Source organism: Achroia grisella, unplaced genomic scaffold, assembly GCF_030625045.1.
Source record: "Achroia grisella isolate CSIRO2021 unplaced genomic scaffold, CSIRO_AGI_Agris_v1 utg474, whole genome shotgun sequence".
NCBI classification, from domain to species: Eukaryota; Metazoa; Arthropoda; class Insecta; order Lepidoptera; family Pyralidae; genus Achroia; species Achroia grisella.
Window position 1 is genome coordinate 386,167 of NW_026712878.1, and position 20,719 is coordinate 406,885.

General features: G+C 30.7%; 3 protein-coding genes across 4 annotated transcripts; 1 reads left to right on the forward strand and 2 right to left on the reverse strand.

Moving 5' to 3' along the window:
- Positions 1-524: 524 nt before the first annotated feature.
- Positions 525-4,453, reverse strand: LOC131845563 (uncharacterized). 2 transcript variants are annotated; one of them, XM_059194638.1, is made up of 2 exons: positions 4,366-4,453; positions 525-3,108 (listed from the first exon to the last, which is right to left on the reverse strand). In XM_059194638.1, the coding sequence occupies exons 1-2, from the start codon at positions 4,377-4,379 to the stop codon at positions 771-773; spliced, it is 2,352 nt and encodes a 783-aa protein (XP_059050621.1). In that variant the 5' UTR covers positions 4,380-4,453; the 3' UTR covers positions 525-770. The 2 variants fall into 2 exon arrangements, with proteins under 2 accessions (XP_059050621.1, XP_059050622.1); XM_059194639.1 differs by lacking the exon at positions 4,366-4,453 and adding an exon at positions 4,177-4,352.
- A 351-nt stretch (positions 4,454-4,804) lies between these two features.
- On the forward strand, positions 4,805-12,326 carry LOC131845576 (DNA mismatch repair protein Mlh1). Its single transcript, XM_059194656.1, has 12 exons — positions 4,805-4,978; positions 5,098-5,211; positions 5,991-6,054; positions 6,549-6,748; positions 7,278-7,548; positions 7,901-8,057; positions 8,241-8,324; positions 8,614-8,756; positions 9,013-9,620; positions 9,948-10,087; positions 11,595-11,720; positions 11,982-12,326. Exons 1-12 carry the CDS (start codon positions 4,953-4,955, stop codon positions 12,281-12,283), a joined length of 2,235 nt encoding a protein of 744 aa, XP_059050639.1. The 5' UTR covers positions 4,805-4,952; the 3' UTR covers positions 12,284-12,326.
- Positions 12,327-12,801: 475 nt separating this feature from the next.
- On the reverse strand, positions 12,802-19,975 carry LOC131845575 (DNA replication licensing factor Mcm6). The gene is made up of 14 exons (XM_059194655.1): positions 19,711-19,975; positions 19,137-19,560; positions 18,610-18,801; positions 18,259-18,431; positions 17,989-18,112; positions 17,744-17,882; positions 17,255-17,412; positions 16,617-16,769; positions 15,869-16,174; positions 15,194-15,387; positions 14,615-14,736; positions 14,209-14,334; positions 13,689-13,834; positions 12,802-12,967 (listed from the first exon to the last, which is right to left on the reverse strand). Exons 1-14 carry the CDS (start codon positions 19,800-19,802, stop codon positions 12,848-12,850), a joined length of 2,469 nt encoding a protein of 822 aa, XP_059050638.1. The 5' UTR covers positions 19,803-19,975; the 3' UTR covers positions 12,802-12,847.
- Positions 19,976-20,719: the final 744 nt, after the last annotated feature.

Below are 20,719 nucleotides of genomic sequence, written 5' to 3' on the forward strand. Positions count from 1 at the left end.
AGAAAGTTGAGTTACATAACAGAACTTCACTTTCATAAAGCATCACATCGCATCGCATTACATAGTGAAGGTCAGCTGCGTTTCCGAGGGTAGGTTGTGGAACATGTAAAAAAATCTGTAATTTGCTCTCGGCTCAAACTGATATCATTTCATAGTTAAACTTAGTCTGTTAGCTTTAGCCGCAACGTGATGACCGCTGATGGCTAGACTGAGTAAACAAATCTGTGCTTTCCTCTCGCTCCATTTGTCAGATGTTTATGTGCTATTTTGAGTAAGGAATCTGTCACCTAGCCTAGATGTAATGTGGTGGGATACTAGACAATAATATTGTCTTAATATTATTTGAAATCAGTACTAACATAGATGCGAATAATTAAATATCCAGAGTCAAACCGATAGCCATATATATGTAAAATAAAGTTTAATGTAAGTAATGGTATGTATTTTTTTCTGACAAATAGTGTTTGATAGAAAATAATATATAATTATATTAAAAGATCTTTTGCATTAAGTTTATACATATTTATTTCTTTAGTATATGTGGATATAATTGTACTGTATATTTACAATTAAAAAAATCAAACCAAAATCTGTTTGTTAAGACAAAGATGAAAAATGTGTAACTATCACTGTTAGAATTAAATTAATTATTTATGAAACAAATAATTAATTTAATTCTAAATAATAAATGATTCCTCTGGTTAGAGAAGTCTGTTCTGTTGGTTTCCAGAATAACATCAGTAGTGAGCTCGTCAATTTTATAATGTCCACTATTCAGATTCTAATGTTTTAAAATCAACTTCTAAAGTAACCTCTGTTTTATTCTCATCTTCTTTTAAATCTATTGCCTGCTCATTTGGGATCAAATAACCTAACACATCATATGCAGGTGGTATTATTATAGAAGATACTTCTGGTAAAACAACTTTTTTGTTTGACTTTGACTTTGGATGGTGTCTTGGAAACGATAGTTTTTTATCTAAAAGTATTTTATTGGGGCTGTCATTGGAGAGAAGCAATGGCCATAAGAATATAGTATTAAACCTTTCCATTAATAAATTAATTTGCTCTTTTAAAATAGTATTTTTCTTTGCTAATTCATTAATATCCCTTTTACTTGGTATTTTATTGGTGAAGTGTGATATTAATATTCGACAACCAGTTACCGTGGCATAATGTGGCGGTAATACTACTTGCACACTACGGAAAGTATTTTTGCCCCATATATCAGGTGATTCATTAACATTTATGGTCTTTGTATTATTTTTCCTTGAGTAAATTTTTAGTTTTTTTGTATTTATTTCTTCCCGTTTCTCCCCCAAACCTGGATATTTAACAAAATAAGAACTCTGGATGAAAGCATTTTTATCTAATTTAGCTTTCAATAACATAAATAGATATTGTAAATTTGTTACATTCATGTTTTCTATGGATTGTTTAGATTCTTTATGCAATACAATTCCTTCATCCTTTTTTTTATATTCTTCTTCATTAATAGTTTCAGTTGCAAGAGTAGCTACTATAGCATCTTCAATTTCCTGTTCTGAGGATTCTTGAGTTATTCTATTAGATTTCTTTTTAGTAACTTCTGTTTGGATACGTGATTTCAATTTTTCAATTGCTTTATTTAAATTTTGAGAAACACGACCATGACGTAAACGTCGTGCTCCGCGACGGGGCGCTAATTCAATATCACAGTTCGGATTCTGTTTCATCCATTTTTTTAAAGTTATATATCTGGCTCTTAAGTGCCCTCTGTCTTTGCCCGGAAAATGTGTACTCACACTAGAATAATTAAAACTAGAATCTTGATTAGCCATTAGCTGAACTAATTTTTTATCTTCTGCTGCTGTCCACACAATTGATATGCAATTTTTATTTAATACATTGTATCGATTACGCAGCTGTGTTATTGACCTACTAGGAAGATATCGCTTTATTCTTTTGAAATTGGGACCAAAGTTATCAACGCAGGTAAGAATTACAGTGTCTTCTTCAGGCAAAAATCTGCCTTTCCTTTGTTCAGTAAGTCTGAAATATTTGTTATAAACCTGAATTTTAGTACGGTTCTCCATTGCTGCTGCTACTTTGCCCCAAGGAATATATTCATCTTCTTTGTAGTATTCAATAAATCTTTTAAGATATTCTTCTTCTTCTTTAGTCCATTTCTGCCCAGTAAAATTATTGTTCATATTGGTTCTAAAATAAACAAAAGATTGATAACCTGTCCGACCAGAGTTTAATTCCTTTGCAATTTCATCCCAGTTTTGTAAATAATGAGCATGAGCAATTTTCTGTAAAGCTGTATGTTCTGTTTTAGACCAACTATCTTTATTTATTGAAGGATGAAGAAACAATTTCCATAAGGCTCTATATTCTTGAGGTGTATGCCTATAGTTCAGTTTGTTAGCAACAGTTTCCCAATCATATTCTTGGTCTATTGGTAATGCTATATCTTGTAATGGCAATTTATTAACAACATTCAACTGTGCTGTTAAAGACTGTAAAGTTAATTTAATGGACTGAGTTATTTTATTCTTGGGTATTCTTTGTAACTGTGCTATTTGAGAATTCAATTCCCTTGTTTTTAAACTTTGTGACATTTTTTGAATCAAATGCACAAATTCACTTTTATCTTTAACAGTCCATCCTGGTACAGACGCCACAGAAAAAAAATCAAACATCTCAGATTTTAGCATGAGTACTGTGTCTTCATTATTTGGTGCAGGATAATTATCTTTGTCTCTGAAATAGGGCTTACCACAATTAATGTAACGGAAACTTTCTATTTTATCCTGTTTATGAACATCAATGTGTATTTCTGATAATTCAGAGTTACACTCTCGTAAGCGGGAATAGAGCATCCTTTCTAGCCTTTGCAATTTCTCATCAGTGAATTTATTCAATGCTATAGCCATTTCTATTTTAGAATACTTCTGTGCTTTTGAACTGGAGGTGGCAAAACTGCATACAGTACTAGACTTTTGTGAAATTGCATCATTAAAACCAGGTTCATCATCAGTTTCTAGAACTGCAGTTAATTTTTGCAATTCCTTTAACTCTGTCTCTGATTCCTCATCACTATCAATGTCCATGGTTGTACAAAACCTATAAATACAAAATATATTATTACTACCACATTATTTCATTTGAGTTATAGGTACATACATTTAATTTGAGTACAATCAATAGTTACTAAAAAGCAAATATAGAATTGTTGTGGTATGAAACCACACTAATGAAATGCTGTAAAGCAAAATATAATGTGAAAGACATATCTTTGTTAATACATATGTTACCAATATATTTTATCAATAAAATCAAATTTATCATGGACTGTCTAATGACAAACATATTTGTATCTTTTAAAATTACATGCAAGTTATATGCTAACATATAACATATTACCAATAAGTATTGGATTTCAGGTGATATTATTTCTGAAAGCTATTGTTGTTTTCATATAATATCCAGTATTGAATAAAAAACACCCAATATTCTTGATAAGTGAAATGGTTAGAGTGTAACAAAAAATAAGCGAAATATCTCAAAAATATCATATGGTTTCAGGGAAAGTTGTAGAACAAAAGTTGTTTTATACTTTTCAGACCAATACTGTATACCTATATGTATATATTTTTGGTTGGTAAACAAAATTTTGTCATTGCATATTTTACTGATGTAAAAATCAATTTATACATAAGTAATCAACAATTATTCATGATCGGCTTGTCTGCATCCCATTATATGGGATCGGCGGTAGTATATCATCTTTCCCTGATCCCTATCAGATCATATATGAGATTACTGAGTTTATATTGATATCGTATTTCACACAAATCTTTTATCTTATGGAGTATGAGAAGAAATTAATAAATATTATCTGCCTTTATTTTTTCTTGTAAATTGTCCCTATAATAAGAAATCATATACTTACAGATTATTACTAAGTATCTATAATTGTTAACAGTCTAACTTTGTTGTGAATTACTTAATATGTAAACTAAACTATATTTTCAATAGTAATTATTTCATAATAAGCGGTTGAGCATTACATTACATCATTGTGTTATTTATATTTTTTGTTACTAGACTTTAAATCAAATCATGAATTAATCTTTGACACTATTCAAACTTTATTAAAAGTAATTTTATAGTTCATATTCTAATACTTACTGTACTCGTACAATAAATTAATACGTCTGTATTAGTTATATCTAAATATTATAATGTATATTATCTATATTTTTAAGATATAAAATTAAAACTAAGAAAATTTTAATTGTTTTGTAGACTGAACTGATCACAGAATAACAGATAATTGATCAACAAAGAATAAGAATGTACTACTTAAGCACTACATACTGACTGACTGACATATTATTGTAAACTGAAGCAGATAGATATAGATTTGATCAATATAAATCTATGGTTGGTACAACTTCTAGGATTGGCCACACATCCTTTGGAAGTTTTTGCACTTAAATAATTATTTACAACAACATTCACGTCAAAATGAGTTTATCGTACTCTACAGTAATCTTGCGCATAATAGTTTGCGACTCGGATCGCTTAGTTTGATTCGCGGAACTCTTGCGAATTAGTTCGTCCGCTTAAAATTCGAGTCGGATAATAACTCTCACAATGCCCATTTTCTAGGCCCCTAATTTGGTCTCGTCTTATAAACGCTCATTATAATATAATAACTAAAGTCATAAATTTAAGAAAAGTATTTAATCTGTGGTTTACACAACACAGATCACTTAGTTAGTGTCACAGACTCTGAAGTATCTTTTTTGGTCACAGACACAGATCACAGATTTGTTTTGGTATATTTACTTTACTCTTTGAGTGAGGCTGAATATCAAATTAACTTTATATCACTTCTTGCTTTTAATGTAAATAATTATAACAATAATGTTTGTGTATAAGGAATTTTAAACAGACTTTCTATGATTTTTGTAGGAGCCATAAACAGGTTTGTAAACCTTTGGTTCTCAAAAATTATAGTATTTAATGTATTATTTAATATATTAATTAATATTTAATTATTTCAAAGTACCTAATTGTTTTCTAAAATTTCCTGAATGGTTTCAGTATGAGCGAACCGGGAATAATTAGAAAACTTAGTGAAGAAGTAGTGAATCGCATAGCGGCCGGGGAAATAGTACAAAGGCCGTCTAATGCTTTGAAAGAATTAATAGAGAATAGGTAAATATATATTAATATATAAAATATATTTTATATCTTAGTATTTAAAATAGTAATACTGTGCAATATATATGTACAGTGCAATTTAGTCCCAAGCTAAGCAGATATTGTGTTATGGATACTATACAACTAATAGAAATACTGAAAACATATACATATAAAATACAAGCACTCAGACCAAAATGTGTGCATAGTTGCATGTACATGTATGTAGAATGGAATTCACAACCATTAGGAGTATGATGTGCTAAACCGCTAAACCACTGAGGCCATAAACATGTTAAATAATATATTTTTAATTAATTACTTTGAAATGGTGCACTGACCTGTGCTGATGTTGTATGCAGAGAATATGAAGATCAAATCAGATCTGGCAAATTCACCAGGAATCTACTACTCTGGTATCTATGATGAACCATAGTATTGACCTGACTTGGTATATTCCTAAGAAGTGTTTTTCTAGTGGATGATAATGGAATGGTGCTCCTACCTGTGTTAATGGTTTATACTGTCGGGGCACCAGTGGAGGATGATAGAATGAACATGAAGTCAGGTCAGTTAGCCCATTGTGATAAATTTAAAGGAAATTTATCACAATGGTTTCCAGGGGGAACTGCATGGAGGTCAACCAGAAATGGTACATTGCTAGCAATGGGATTGTTACTCCACATCACGAACAATCCCATTTCCCCCTGCTAACAAGTGTTACCACCACCACCACAATTACATGACACAGCACTGTTACAACTGCTAGTGCTTTATTCAATAATTTCTTACAGCTTAGATGCAAAGGCCACTAATATCATTATTACCGTAAAAGCTGGAGGACTGAAATACTTGCAAGTAAGTTATAATAAAAGTAACAATATTTTATAGTTAATATTTTGGTTTGTTCAAATCAACAGATGATCTCAGAGATTGTATTGGATTATTATGAGGACTTTTGTTACAAAATTTATAGTATATTTATTTTATATTTATTTTTTTAATAATAAAAAAGTTCCTGCCCCTGATAAGTAGTCATGGGAAATTTGAAAGAAATTAAATTTAAAGCATTTTTATAGTAAATCAAGTACTCTATTTAAACAAAGTTTTCACTCAATTGTGAGTTCACAACTTGCATATTAAACTATATTTCACACTAACAGTAATATTGGGTATCATCAACTACTGAAATTAAATGATACATATAAATTCAAGAATATAGTCTAATCATAATATATCCTAATCATATTCATAATATCATAAGTTCAATATTTAGTCTACACCTCTGATTTTACAGTCTTGCATGTATTATTATATTTTTGCAATATAGTACATAATTCTGTTAATTTAAGATTCAAGACAATGGGGGTGGTATTAGAAATGAAGATCTTGGCATTGTATGTGAAAGATTTACTACGTCAAAACTTTGTGAGTATGATGACCTGAAGAAAATCAATACATATGGATTTCGAGGAGAAGCACTTGCTAGCATCAGCCATATAGCACATCTCACAATACTAACTAAGACAGCATCTGGAAAATGTGCATATAAGTATGCTATTTATATGTTTCTAATTAAAGTAACAATAATGATGTAGTAATATATGTATGTAGTAATAATGATGATAAACAGTTCACAATAAAGACTAATTGAAAATAATATTGTTAACAGGAGGGACTATATTTTTTTATATATTTGAAATGGCAAGCAAGCTGGTAGTCCACCTGTTGGTAGGTGATAACCAACACATATACTACAAAAAAACTTTACTTATAAGTGGCTAATATATTTTACATGAATAAATTACTTATAATTATTTGATTTGATATATATATGAACAACCCTATGTATATTTCATATCATATGAAGTTGTCATTCCTCTATATTCCGAAGTTTCATTGGCATCGATATGTAATTATGACGCCTAGATAAGCAACTATAAATTCTGTGTCCAGTAGATCACTAGCATAGAAAGCTGTATAGTATTAAGTTTGCTATACTGTGTACATTTAAACTATACTACTATATGTAAATAAAACGATATTGAGAAATAATGAAATACTGAAAACAATATTTCTAGAGCTTCATATGAAAATGGCATATTAAAAGGGCCAATAAAAGCATGTGCTGGTAATAATGGTACACAAATCACAGTTGAAGACCTATTTTACAATGTGATAGCCCGTAAGAAAGCCCTACGTAGCCCCACAGAGGAGTATGCCCATATTTTGGAAGTTGTTGGAGGATATGCAATACACAATAGTCATGTGGGTTTCACTTTGAAGAAATTTGGTGAGAATACTGATTTGAAAACTGCAATAAACTCAACTATACTTGAAAATGTTAGAATAGTAAGTATTTCAGTCAGAATCTATGCTTATCTAAGTTTCTGAGAATCAACAGCATTTGTTTTTAATCAACCCACTAAAAATAAGTTTAAAACTTCGAGCTTTAACCCTTAAACCCTTTTTTCATTAAAAAGTAGCCTATGTTCTTTCTCAGTGTCAAGACTACCTGTGTACGAAATTTCATTTAAATCGGTTGAGTACTTTTGATTTCAAAATGCGACAGACAGAATTACGTTCGCATTTATAATATTAGTAAGGATTTTAAACATTATAATAAGACTATTTTTAATTTATATGTAACTTAATTGTTATTAAAGCACCATAGGATTAACAAATATGTATATTTAATTTACAGATACATGGAAATAGTATAGCACGCGAGTTAATGGAAATCGAGGCAAAGGACACGGCACTGAAGTTGTCGCTCCACGGCTTCATCACAAATGTAAATTACTCTCACAAAAAAGGCGCCTTGTTACTATTTATAAATCACCGTTTAGTTGAATCTCAATGTAAATAATTGTTTCGTCTAATTTATAGATTTTTTATATACTGAGAGTCGCAATCGTGCACACGATTTGCCTGATGTCAAGGGATGACTTAATTCGGAAATTTACCAAATTTGATTTTATGGAATACTATTCATATGATTAAGAATGTGGTAATATAATAAAGAATCTCTGTATTTGTTTCAGCTATCCGTAAAGCCGTAGATTCAGTTTATTCCACTTATTTACCAAAAAATGCACATGCGTTTGTTTATCTTAGTCTGGAATTAGGTAATACATTATTTTATTATACAAAAATTTAAGTATACAGTTAAATATGTACAGTACGTACATATCCGAACCGCCTCCCCTATCCTAAATTTCTATACTTTCTCATACGTCGCAATTTCATCACGGAATATTCTAATTTCGCACTCGGCGTGGATGAAGTTTGAATCCTATTTATGCTTTGAAATAGTTCTCTATGATTTTTTTAAAATCTACATTTTTTTCAAAAACAGGAATTTGTATGATATCATGACTGTTTCTATGATTGGTTTTATGTCTAAATATATTGCAGATCCAAAAAATGTTGATGTAAATGTACATCCAACTAAACACGAAGTCCAGTTTCTATATGAGGAACAGATTATTGAAAAAATAAAATCTTGTATTGAAAGCAAATTATTAAGTTGCAATTCCACAAGAGTTATGTACACACAGGTTAGTACCCACAACAATTAATTTTATGTATATTTTTTAGCCTAGCATTTCAAGAACGATCTCGCGTTATATCGCTGGTTCAAAATATTATTTCGAACATTTTAGTAGCATTTATTAACTGTATAGTCATGTTTACAAAATCAAGAAAACATATTTCTTTTGTTGATTTCTAATATATATTTTTGTGTAGATGAGCTGAACGTGCTTGTTATTAATAAAATGATAGTTTTAAACAAAACATCTATACTTATTTCAGGCTCGTCTACCGGGTGCTACCACAGTTGAGGAGATTGTAAAAAAAACAACTGACAGTGCAAAAGTGTATGCTCATAATATGGTACGGGTCGATGCTGACGCTCAAAAAATAGACAAATTCTTTCCTGTTATGACTAAACCAATAGAAAGTAAACCGCCGGAAACAGATAAAACTATTGACGATCCACAACACAGCGAAATGGAAATGGAGGTGGACCAACAAGAAATCGTGAATAATAAAGAAAATGTAATAGGCGATGATTCCAATTTAGTTATGGAAGATGCAGATGTTTTAGCAAATTCACTAATTAATGAACCTAATGAAACAAATAAAATGCCGGACAAATGGAAATATTATACTGCAACTAATCAAACCAACTTATCGTACATAGATCCGAAAGAATCATTCAAGACTAGGAAATTTCAATACGAAAGAATAGACACTAGATTGTCTAGCATTAAGGGGTTACGATTGGAAGTAGAAAATAAATGTAGTAATAACTTAAGAGAGATATTAGCAAATTTGATATTCATAGCGTGCATAGATTGTCACAAGTCCCTGATACAACACTCTACGAAATTGTATCTTTGTAATACTATAAAATTAACGTGAGTATAATTTTATTCAATAATGTATAAATAGTGCATATACCTATAATACAAAATTATAGTCAGTAGAATTTGAAGGACGGAAATGAGGACGATGAATGATTGAATGTTCTACTGCCGTTATGCAAGGAATAGTGACTAATATTTGCATTAAATTCAGATTATTTTACAAGCCTCAAATAGTGCAAGTAATTTTAGCGAAACGATGATATAAGGAAACTTAAACATTATATATATATTATATTATATATATTGTAATTGAATATTATAGTTTCAAAATAATAACATCTCAAACTTTAGTTTAGATAATCTGATCTGATCTTACAGATTTTTGTATCGTATTTATTTAACGATATTGTACGATTTCCAGAATTTCGGTTTAATAAAACTATCGAACCCTTTGCCATTAGAAGAATTGTTTGTCCTTGGTCTCAATGCACAAGATGCAGATTGGAATTCTGAGTTAGGTATGAAATTACTTTTTTTATGTGATATTAGGTTTTAGTACAATGGATCATATACAAACATTGGAACAGATAATAGAAAAATATAATGAATTTAATAGACCTTTATACTTGGCATTTATCGACTATAATAAGGCCTTTGATAGCATTAGTCACAACGCTATATGGGCAGCATTGAAAACGTTTGACATTAATGAAAAATACATAAATATTCTGAAATATATATGTGCAAATAGTACTAGTAGAGTAAAATTAGAGACTAGGGGAGATACAATAAAAATCGAAAGGGGAGTCAGACAAGGCGATCCCTTGTCACCTAAATTGTTTATTGCTTTATTGGAAAATATATTTCGGAAATTAAAATGGCAAAGTAACTCTTACCTAAGTCATCTCAGATTTGCAGACGATATAGTTGTACTGGCTGAGACACCGAAAGAGTTGCAGACCATGCTAAATATGCTTGATCAAGAAATCCTGCATTTCGAAACAAATTCGAACAAAACTAAAATAATGACTAACAGCCTAGAAATACCTATCAAAGGAAAAGAACATAAAATTGAATATGTAGACCAGTATATATATTTAGGCAAACAAGTATCATTTAACAAATTAAATAACGACGAAGAAATAGGAAGGAGATGTAATATAACATGGAAAAAATTTTGGTCACTTAAAAAAATTTTCAAAGATAACTACCCCATATACATGAAGAAATTAGTTTTTGATACATGCCTTTTGCCCTGTTTAGTATATGCCAGCCAAACATGGACGTTTACAAAAAGAACATCACAAAAAATTTTAACAACACAAAGAGCAATGGAGAGATGTTTACTGGGAATAAGAAAGAAACATAAAGTAAGAAGTGAAAAAATTAGACTGCAAACGAAATTAACCGACGCAGTCAACCATGCCCTGCAACTCAAATGGCAATGGGCAGGTCACATCTCACGTGTTACAGATGGTAGATGGACTATTAAAGCTACAAAATGGAAAGGACCAAACGGAAATAGGAAAGTTGGAAGACCAATAAGACGGTGGGCTGATGATATTGTAGACTATATAGGAAAAGACTGGTTAGCTATAGGAAAAAACGAGACGAGAGAATATTGGAAAAAGATGGAGGAGGCCTTCACCCAAAGAGGGGTCCATATCTACAAATAATATAATTATAATTGTAATATAATACTATAATACTAACAAAGAGATCAAAAAAAAAAAATTACTAACAATTTTTTTTTTTTATTTGTACAAACTTCTGGATGGTTATGGAAATAAAAGGCTTTATTATATTATATTATGTGATATTATACACATATTGTCGTAAACTAATTATTATATTATATATATATATATATTTCTTAAAAAGATATAGCTATTTAAAAAAAATGTCATTGTATCATAAAAGCCTCACTTTGATTAACCATGATTCCATTTTTGTTTTACATTAGAGCAGTCCGTTAACTTCTAGTGTATTTATAAGTTCCTAAAAATGTGTATATTTTATTACTAGGGGACATGCACGAAATGGCAAAACAAATGACCAATTTGTTAATAAGTAAAAAGGCCATGCTAATGGAATATTTCTCTCTGGAGATAAGCTCTGATGGTGAATTATTGTCATTGCCGTTACTGCTAGGTAAGTTTATAATTCCCTTGTTTAATACGAGTAGTTTGAAATACGCAGTGAATTTATTCGGTATTCATTGTAATCTATATTTTACAAAAATAATGATATAGTTTTATAATTTCCAATTATTTGAAGATACAAATTATTGTTTACTTTTTAAGCCAATGTAAATGACACTTTATTTCTCATAAATATATCCTAAAATAGTTACAACTAACAATGATATTTAGATTATAATTATATTTATATTATTATATCATTAATCTTCAGATGGTCATACTCCCTTCATGGGCGCATTGCCAACGTACTTAGTGCGACTTGTTACTGAAGTCAACTGGAATTTGGAAAAAGAATGCTTCGACACCTTCAGCCGTGAAACAGCTATATTTTATTCACAACCAAATCCAGATTCTAACACTGAAGTAGCGAAATCGGAACACTGGAAGCAGGAACACGTAATTTTTCCCGCCATTCGACGAAATTTCTTACCGCCTACATCTTTTGTGAATAATGGCGCAATATTACAAATAGCTAGTTTAAATGATCTATACAAAGTGTTTGAACGATGTTGAACATTGTTTTTTGCGTCTAGTTTTTGCATAAATAAATTTGATTGACAATATCTTACTTGTTATTAATATCCTAATATAATAAACGCGGAAATTTGTGTGTGTGGATGGATGTTTGTTACTCCTGTCACGCAAAAATTACAAAATGGATTTTAATGAAACTAATATATGTATAGTTTATACATCAGAATAACTCATAACTATAAATTTCACTCGGCCGAAACCGCGGGACATCTAGTTTATATAATGAAAGGAATTAAATTATACAAAAGAACAGGACATTTTTCCTGTACAAGTCAAGAAATTCGTAATATAATCACCAAATCTAAAGACACAATGTTGAATCACTAACTCAATATTTTCATTCTGTAGTTTAGGTACTTACTGTTAAACTATGTCCACTTGTTTCTATATCACCATAAACTGATTTAACCCCGAAAATTTAGAGTAGTACACCCTGAAGCCACTTTGCGCATTTTTGGTAAGATTAAGGTCAATTTGTTTTTTTGTAATAAATAAAAAAGTTCTGATTTATCAATTTTATTAAACAAAAAGACAACTTATTTCCTATGCGTCAACTACATAGTTGGGATGTACCACTAGTAATGGGTCATCCTCTATCTCCTGCTCCGTGGATTTCTGGGTTGCCTTCAGCCCGGTAGTTGATAAAGGAATAATTACTTGGTCCTGTAAAAAAGACAAAACAATTACTTAATAATTATTATTCATAACTTTAAATGACGTGAAAAAATAACAATGTTTGTCACTCAGTATTGATGACAATGTTGTTTTTATTATTTACTAGCTGTACCAACTACTTCGTCGCGAAATTATACTTTATTTTTCTAAAATAAAAGTAGCCTACTTATTACATTAGCTACCTGCCAAAAAAAGTACCGTTAAAATCGGCCCAGTCATTTCAGAGATTAGACAGACAGACTACAATTTAAAAGGTGTTATTTTGGTGCATGAACCGTATTTATATTCATATGCATGTAGTAAAAAACGGTTATTTCAATATTACAAACAGATACTCCAATTTTATTTATATGTATAGATATCTTCTCATAAATACTCCACTAGTACATAGTACTTTTTGACAGAAATTCTTCAATCACTTTTATTATAGTCTGAATGAATACATTCTTACAAACAATATTATGTCATAAAATCAAAAATTTTTGCCCATGATTTTTTTTTGTTTATGTTACCACATGAAGAATTATTTAATTTTATATTATATTACATTATTTAATTATATATTTAATTTAACATTGTACTAAGTTAACTGGCGAACATGGGTAATATTCTCGTAGGGATAGAACTCTGAAGTAGGATATTAATGTATTTGTATTATAATGCTATGGTCTGTGAACTAGTGACATTGTTAAATAATAAAGAAACTTACATGGTACATGAGGCGATCAATCACTTTCTCTACAAGGGTTTTCCTTTCAAGTAGTTCATCTTCATTTTCAATATGCCCTTGTGAAACTAGCTGTTCCAGGTACCAACTCACTACTGCACTCTTACGCATACCAGAACTCTCCTCTCCTAGTTTAAAAATAGAACAATGTCCTTAAGTTATATGTGATAAATATTAAGGATAAAACGTAATTACAGTGGTAAATAAAAATATATAGTAACATATTGAAAAGTGGCAAATGAAAACAATTTTGTAGATGTAACATGGCAGTCGTTAACACGCGGTTGACGTCTCTTGTAAGTCTTATTATTGTGTAGTTAAATAAAATACTGACAACTGAATTATCAAATTTATAAATAGATTTGGCTGTACCTCACATGCCCACTATGTGCTTCTTGCCTGTAAAATGGTTGCCTCTGGTATTAAAAATTGAGCGGTACCATACCAGTGAAGATAAACAAATTTTAAGGGAACTAAAATATAAATATTCATCAAATTTTACCTCTAGTTTCCGTCTCAGCCTCTTCCTTTCTCATGAACACCACAAGCATATCACTAAGAGCTTTGTAATCTTCAAATGACAATGTAAGCTTCTTTTTGGGCGCCGAGTCTCCATTCACGTGGCCGTCTGAAATTATCAAGTGAAAAATATACCTATAAACTCAGAAATTCTAGAAATACAAGATATTACTCTAATCATATTAGATACGGTTCCAATCTGACCTGATTGTTGATTACTATGAAGCCATAGAGTTAAATCTTTGGTTAGCAAAATATAAAATTATATTTGAAAGGAGGTTTCTGCCTCAAACCACTTCATTCTAGTGTTTAAGAAAAAAATGTGCATTTTTAATAGTTTAATAAAGTAGTTATGTCTAAGTATCTACAGAGAAAACAACACTACTCACTTGTACTGCCAGTGCCATTAGGTAAGTCCTGATCAACATCCATGGTAGGCTCAAACTGTGGATCATCTTCATCCAAGTGTATATCTGGCTGTTCAACTCTAATAATGGATTTGTTCAACAGTCTGAAATATATACATTACTTTGTGTTACATAAATATTATTGATTTAGTTATTTTAGGAAAATAGCCTAAAAATATCTGTGCTGGGGAGCACCCTGAGTCACTTCTTATATTGGTCCGTCAGTAGCGAAATCGAGCCCAATTTTACATAGTCTACCCGCCGAACATATTTAAGCCCCACGATGTTTGTTTTATGAGACATTAGCATATTTAAATAAAGATGGTGGCAATTATATAGACACTAATCTCAGCAACACAAGAAGTGACCAGAAAATAAAATTATTCCAACACCCTTTTTGCAGAATACAAAATTCGTACATTTTCTTTAGAATAGAAAATCATTTATTCAAATAAACTTACATTGAAGCACTTTTGAATAGTCATAACATTTTTTTTTTTTTACTCAATCCATTCCAACCGCACCACAATCTTCAATTGCTGCAAATCGTAACATGTGTACCTGTAAGCCTCGTGTACGTGTTGAGGCGCGACATGTCCGCTACAGTGCATCTTGGCCATGGCCTCCGCCAGCCGGACCATGGACTCCAGTTGCCTTACGGTGATTCGCCATGCGCCGCCTCCTGCTCCGCCCGTTCCGCTGCTGTCGCGTGATCGTAATGCGGAATAGTACTCCACTAGTAACTGGCCAGCTTCCTATGGGTGCAATAACAATTTGTCTTTTATATCAACAATCTTCATTGGATAACTTGAAAATATGGTATATATACACATATATCTACATATTGTATTGTTATCGTGAGTAACACTTCATACGGAACAAGTATAATATAATCTTTTTTTAGTTAAAAATACGAAAATTTAAAATTAAAAGATAAAAAAGTTTTTACGAGGGTAAGAAGTATTTCAAAAAGAAATAGCTTTCCACTAGTCAAATAATGTAACAAAAATCCTTGATAGTATTTTTTTACCAATTGGAAAAAGTCTGAGATACTTAAACAAACAGATATACAATACAAAAAATTTAAGAATTTAACTTGATATTTTTTTATTACTCTTGTGTATTAATTTTGTGAGCCTACAATTTAATAAATGTATTTTTTTTTATTAAACAAGTTTAAATATAGTTTTAATAAGTGTTATAATGTTCTACAGGTATAATTTGGAAATAACTTACTTCTGTAATAATAGGCTTGAACGATCTCGCAAATGCAATATATCTCAGCAGATCTTCTCTAGAATATACACAGTCATATGTCTCTTCCTTATTACAGTGGAGATCCACAATCTTCCGAGCGATAGCATAGTCAACCATTTCGCTACTCTCATCTATTAATATGAAGAATAAATCAAATCTGGACATGATGGGTGCACTCAGTGCGACATTTTGTTGCAGTGATTTTGCGCGGTCATACCTACCACCAATGGGGTTGGCAGCGGCCAGAATCGATGTACGTGCATTAAGAGTCGCACGAACGCCAGCCTAAAACAGTATAATTGTTTTAAAAAGAAGCTAACACAAAATGTTAAGACACATTCACTTTGCTAACGAATTAAAATTAGAATATACATTTTTTCTAATATATTAAATAATATTTAACTATACAGAAAACTAACGCTATTTTTTTGCTTTTCTTAAAAAATAGCCTAAAAATTTGTAAAATTTAGATAATGTTCAAGATCCGTTTATTACATAAACATACTTTCATATTTGTAATATTAGTATAGATTTTGAATTCAATATCTACATTGTCTGTAAGAGACTGCTTTATGTGATAAAGTCGCCTTTTAAGCACATTTAAGCAGTGTTCTATGTTTACTTACTTTCCTAATAGGCATGAATGAGTTTTTATTACTAGAATTAAGTCATATTGTTTAAGGTTATTCAGTTGCAAGTTAAGCAAAATATTAGCCACATTTGTTACCTTGGCTATTGATATTGTCTGCTGTTCCATAGCCTCGTGGATGGCTACCTGATCGCCAGGGTCCATCTTGTCGAACTCATCTATACAACAAACCCCATTATCCGCCAACATTAACGCGCCGGCTTCTATTACAAAGTCGAATGATTCCTCGTCCTAAAATCAAGTAATGGTAGATAATAATGTAATAAATAAAAATTAGAGGATTATTCCATGCAATTCTTAATAGAGACAACATAGGCAGATTCTTTGATAACTAGTACAATAAGCTTAGGATGTAGGGTTGTTTTGGATGTGTTGTCTGTCCAGTTTCTCAAAATGTAGAATATCAAATGTATTTTGGTTAATATTTTTTATTGTTCGGTTTATGGACAATATCATATATATTTGGGTCATCATAGTTATTTATCCATGATGATTTAATGTTACTATTAGAACACCAAATTGATGATTTAATTATTGTTTTCAGTAAACCAGTATAAATGCAAATATGTATCTCTATTATTATTAATAGGTGGAGATTCCAATATTGATTACTAACTATGCCCGCGGGTTATTATATACGACTATTTTTTGCGTGAAAGAGTAAGAAACATCCATAATTAAAACTTTCGCCTTTATAATATTATTATTAACATTACCTTTACAACGGCTGCTGTGAGACCCGCGGCCGAAGAAGCTTTCCCGCTGGTGTACACCGCTCGTGGCGTGATCTCGCTTACTTGCTTCAATACTTGTGACTTCGCCGTACTTGGGTCGCCCACTATACATACGTTGATATCGCCACGAAGTGTAGTCCCTTTAATAATATTGAGATGATGATTTTTAATTACATCTAAGGTTGAGATGGCTTTTTTTTATCTTAAATTAGATTAGATTAATTACATCGAAAAACAAAGAAATAGACCACAAAAATCTTAAGTAATAAATGGGCGATAGACTTATCCCATTTTATTTTAATTTAAATTTGTCAATTTGTTACTTTGCAGACATTTAGTATAATTTATAAAAAAAAATATGTAAAACATCACTAACTTCTAAACTCCTCGAGATTTCATTCAAGTTATTGATAAGAAGAAAAAGTCCTTGAGTGTTAAGTGTATAAATGAGCAATGAAAATAATTGTATACCTTCCATAGTTGTTTTAGCAACTCCTCCAAAAAGCATGAGCAATATCCCCCTTTTTACTTCATTATTACCATGTATGCTTGGGAACAAACTCGCAATCAAGTTGTTATACAAATTACGATCTCTCGACATTTCATATACCTACAAAAAGTACAAATCAGTTAAGAGAATTACCATTATTAGTCAAATTGGAGATAAAGAAAAATTAAATCAAATTTAATTAATAAATATAATGGTCCAAAATTACCTTATCCCACTCCTTATCAGTCATCTGTTTCCTCATATCCTCTGTGGTGAGATCATCAGTGGCTAGTTCCGCAGTACCAAACCTGCGTGATATTGCTTGCACACTGCACGCCAAAAACGCTGTCCTACAAAACAAGAAAAATGTATTACGGTCATGTAATATAATACAATTATAATATGAAAGAGTCCACAGTTACATGGATTTCAAAACAATGTTTGGTAATTTTTTTTTCATTATGAAATAAAGATAATAATAGTTAATGGTTGTTACTTGTAATGCAATTCTCTGACTCCCAATGCTTTTAGGCCCTTAATTCCCTCCATTTGACCTTCATTGGCCTGCCTGGTCCTTGTGGTAAGCTCTGCTTTTGCACCAGGTAAGGAAAGAGACCCAACATCGGGAACAACAATTAAGGTTCCAGTGAAATCATAGCGGTCACCAGCCTGAAATAGATTTAAAGTTTTAACAAAGTATTAACTTGGTTGGATGTTTCAAATTATGATCAACAAAATATCTGAATTTGTTAATATAATAAATAATTTAAATAGATTTGAAATGGTTGTTAATTATAATTATTACTTACATACAATTAATTAACATACATTACAATTTATATTTTACCTGCACGGATTCAACAGCCTCAGCCCTCAGTATAACCTCAAGTGAACGGGGGATACATCCCCTCGGTAGCTCTGCCTGAGTTTCCTGTATGCGTATCTTTTGGAAGTCCACAAAAACGGACTTGTCTGCATCCAGCATAAACCGTCTACGATTCGCACATACTGGATTACGGCAAATAGTTGGGATTGTGTACTATAAGAATAATTATTATAAAACTATATGTATAACCAGTTTATTAATTACAACATATAATAAACATATTTGAATATATTTTTAAAGCCATTAAGTATATAATAATAATAATAATAATATCGGGACGATTTACATCCAGACCCAAGTTAAGCTAGCTAAAGCTTGTTATGGTGGTGGTGGAGTTATTGTACTAGATAAATGATACAAATACATAAATATTTTTGTCAAGTCAGACATAAACTTGTTTGTATAGTTTGTGAAGCCAGAGGAATCAAACCAGCAACTATGGGAAGTAAGGTATTGAGAACACATAGGCTGTCAAAGTATACACTTACCTTAAATTGTTGTTCAACATTTTTAATGACAGTTTGACAGTCTAAGCAAACAAAAGTGCCCAAGACCAGCTCAGGGTGCACTGGGTGAGTTCGGACAATCTGTCCTGATATTCTGATCAGTGTACCAATTTTAGCTGTCGTCAATTCTCTTACTTTATGTCTAGTAGGTACATCAACAAATGATATATAACATTCTTTATCTTGTAAGTCTTTTTTCATACCACTGTCGGCCTGACTCAACACATAGTTGAAAATAGCTTGATTTAAAAATGGATAAATGCGGTAGTACTCCTCAATAATAGTGGTTGCAAGATTCTGGTTGTATTTTTCGATATCGTCAAAACTGACTTCTAGTGTACTTAATTCAGGTTTCAATAATTCTTTTGCGTGTTTTTCATATTTAATCTCATTGTCTTCTTTGAACCTGAATATAGAAATTAGATAAAATTTACAATGTACTCAACTGAAACGAAACTAACCTCAATGTTATAGTCAGTTAAATATATGTTATTCAACGATTTGCAATTAATAAAACATTAATGAAATTAATCTAATTACATATATAAACACTTACTCTTCAAGAAAGTCTTGAAAAAGTTTTTGACATCGTACACCAACTTCGTCTCTAACTTGACTTTGCGTCGCAAAAGTATCGGCGACATCCATACTGTTATTAGTAAAATAACACTAGTCAAACATAAACTTAACAGTATTCAGTTTTGTAATCAAGTAACAAACAATGTTTATATATTTAAACTCTTTTTGGAAATAATACTTTTGAATAAACACAAAAAAACAGTTAATACAACAGTTTTGACATATTCTTTTAATTCGTTCAAAAAAAATCTTTGTTTGGCATTTTGGCGGGAAAATCAGCTGGGTTGCAATCTTAGACTGTCTTCCATATACAGAGGAGCTAAATATTTCAGCTTTCAAATAAACCTCATATTTTGGGGAGACTGTGACAGGAATGGTTCTGTTAATCTTAAATTAAAAGTAGTTTTAAATTGTGTTTTGTATTATTATTGTTTCATTTGTTTTCCTGGAACTTATTTTTATTTTGAAATAGCTACGAATCCAAGTAAGTTTATTTTTTTAATGACTTCACTATATAAATGGAAAATAACAGTTTGATTCCATGCAAATGTAACAGTTGTGCAAATGTTTGCTTGTAGTGAATAATTATATAATTCATATATAAAAATATTTTATCCTTATGACACAGTACGGTTAAAAATAAATGACCAATATGAAATTAAACAGGTAGATATAGACAGAATATAAAGAAACGTAAAAACACGAATAATAATGATAATAATTCTATAAGAAAACAAATCCTTCTTTGTTATAAATGAATTATCTTAACGCATATAGACTGCGTTATAAAGCTGACAGAATAAACACATAAAAAATTATTTTAAGTCACGTATCATTTATATATGAATATTTTAGGGTATTAAAATGTAAGGCAAATTCAACATAACTAAAGAAATAATTAAATGTTAACTTTAACTGGTCTATTTATTTAAATTTTAGGTGCTAAAATAAAAATAATTGTATGAGAAAATAATATTTTTATATAA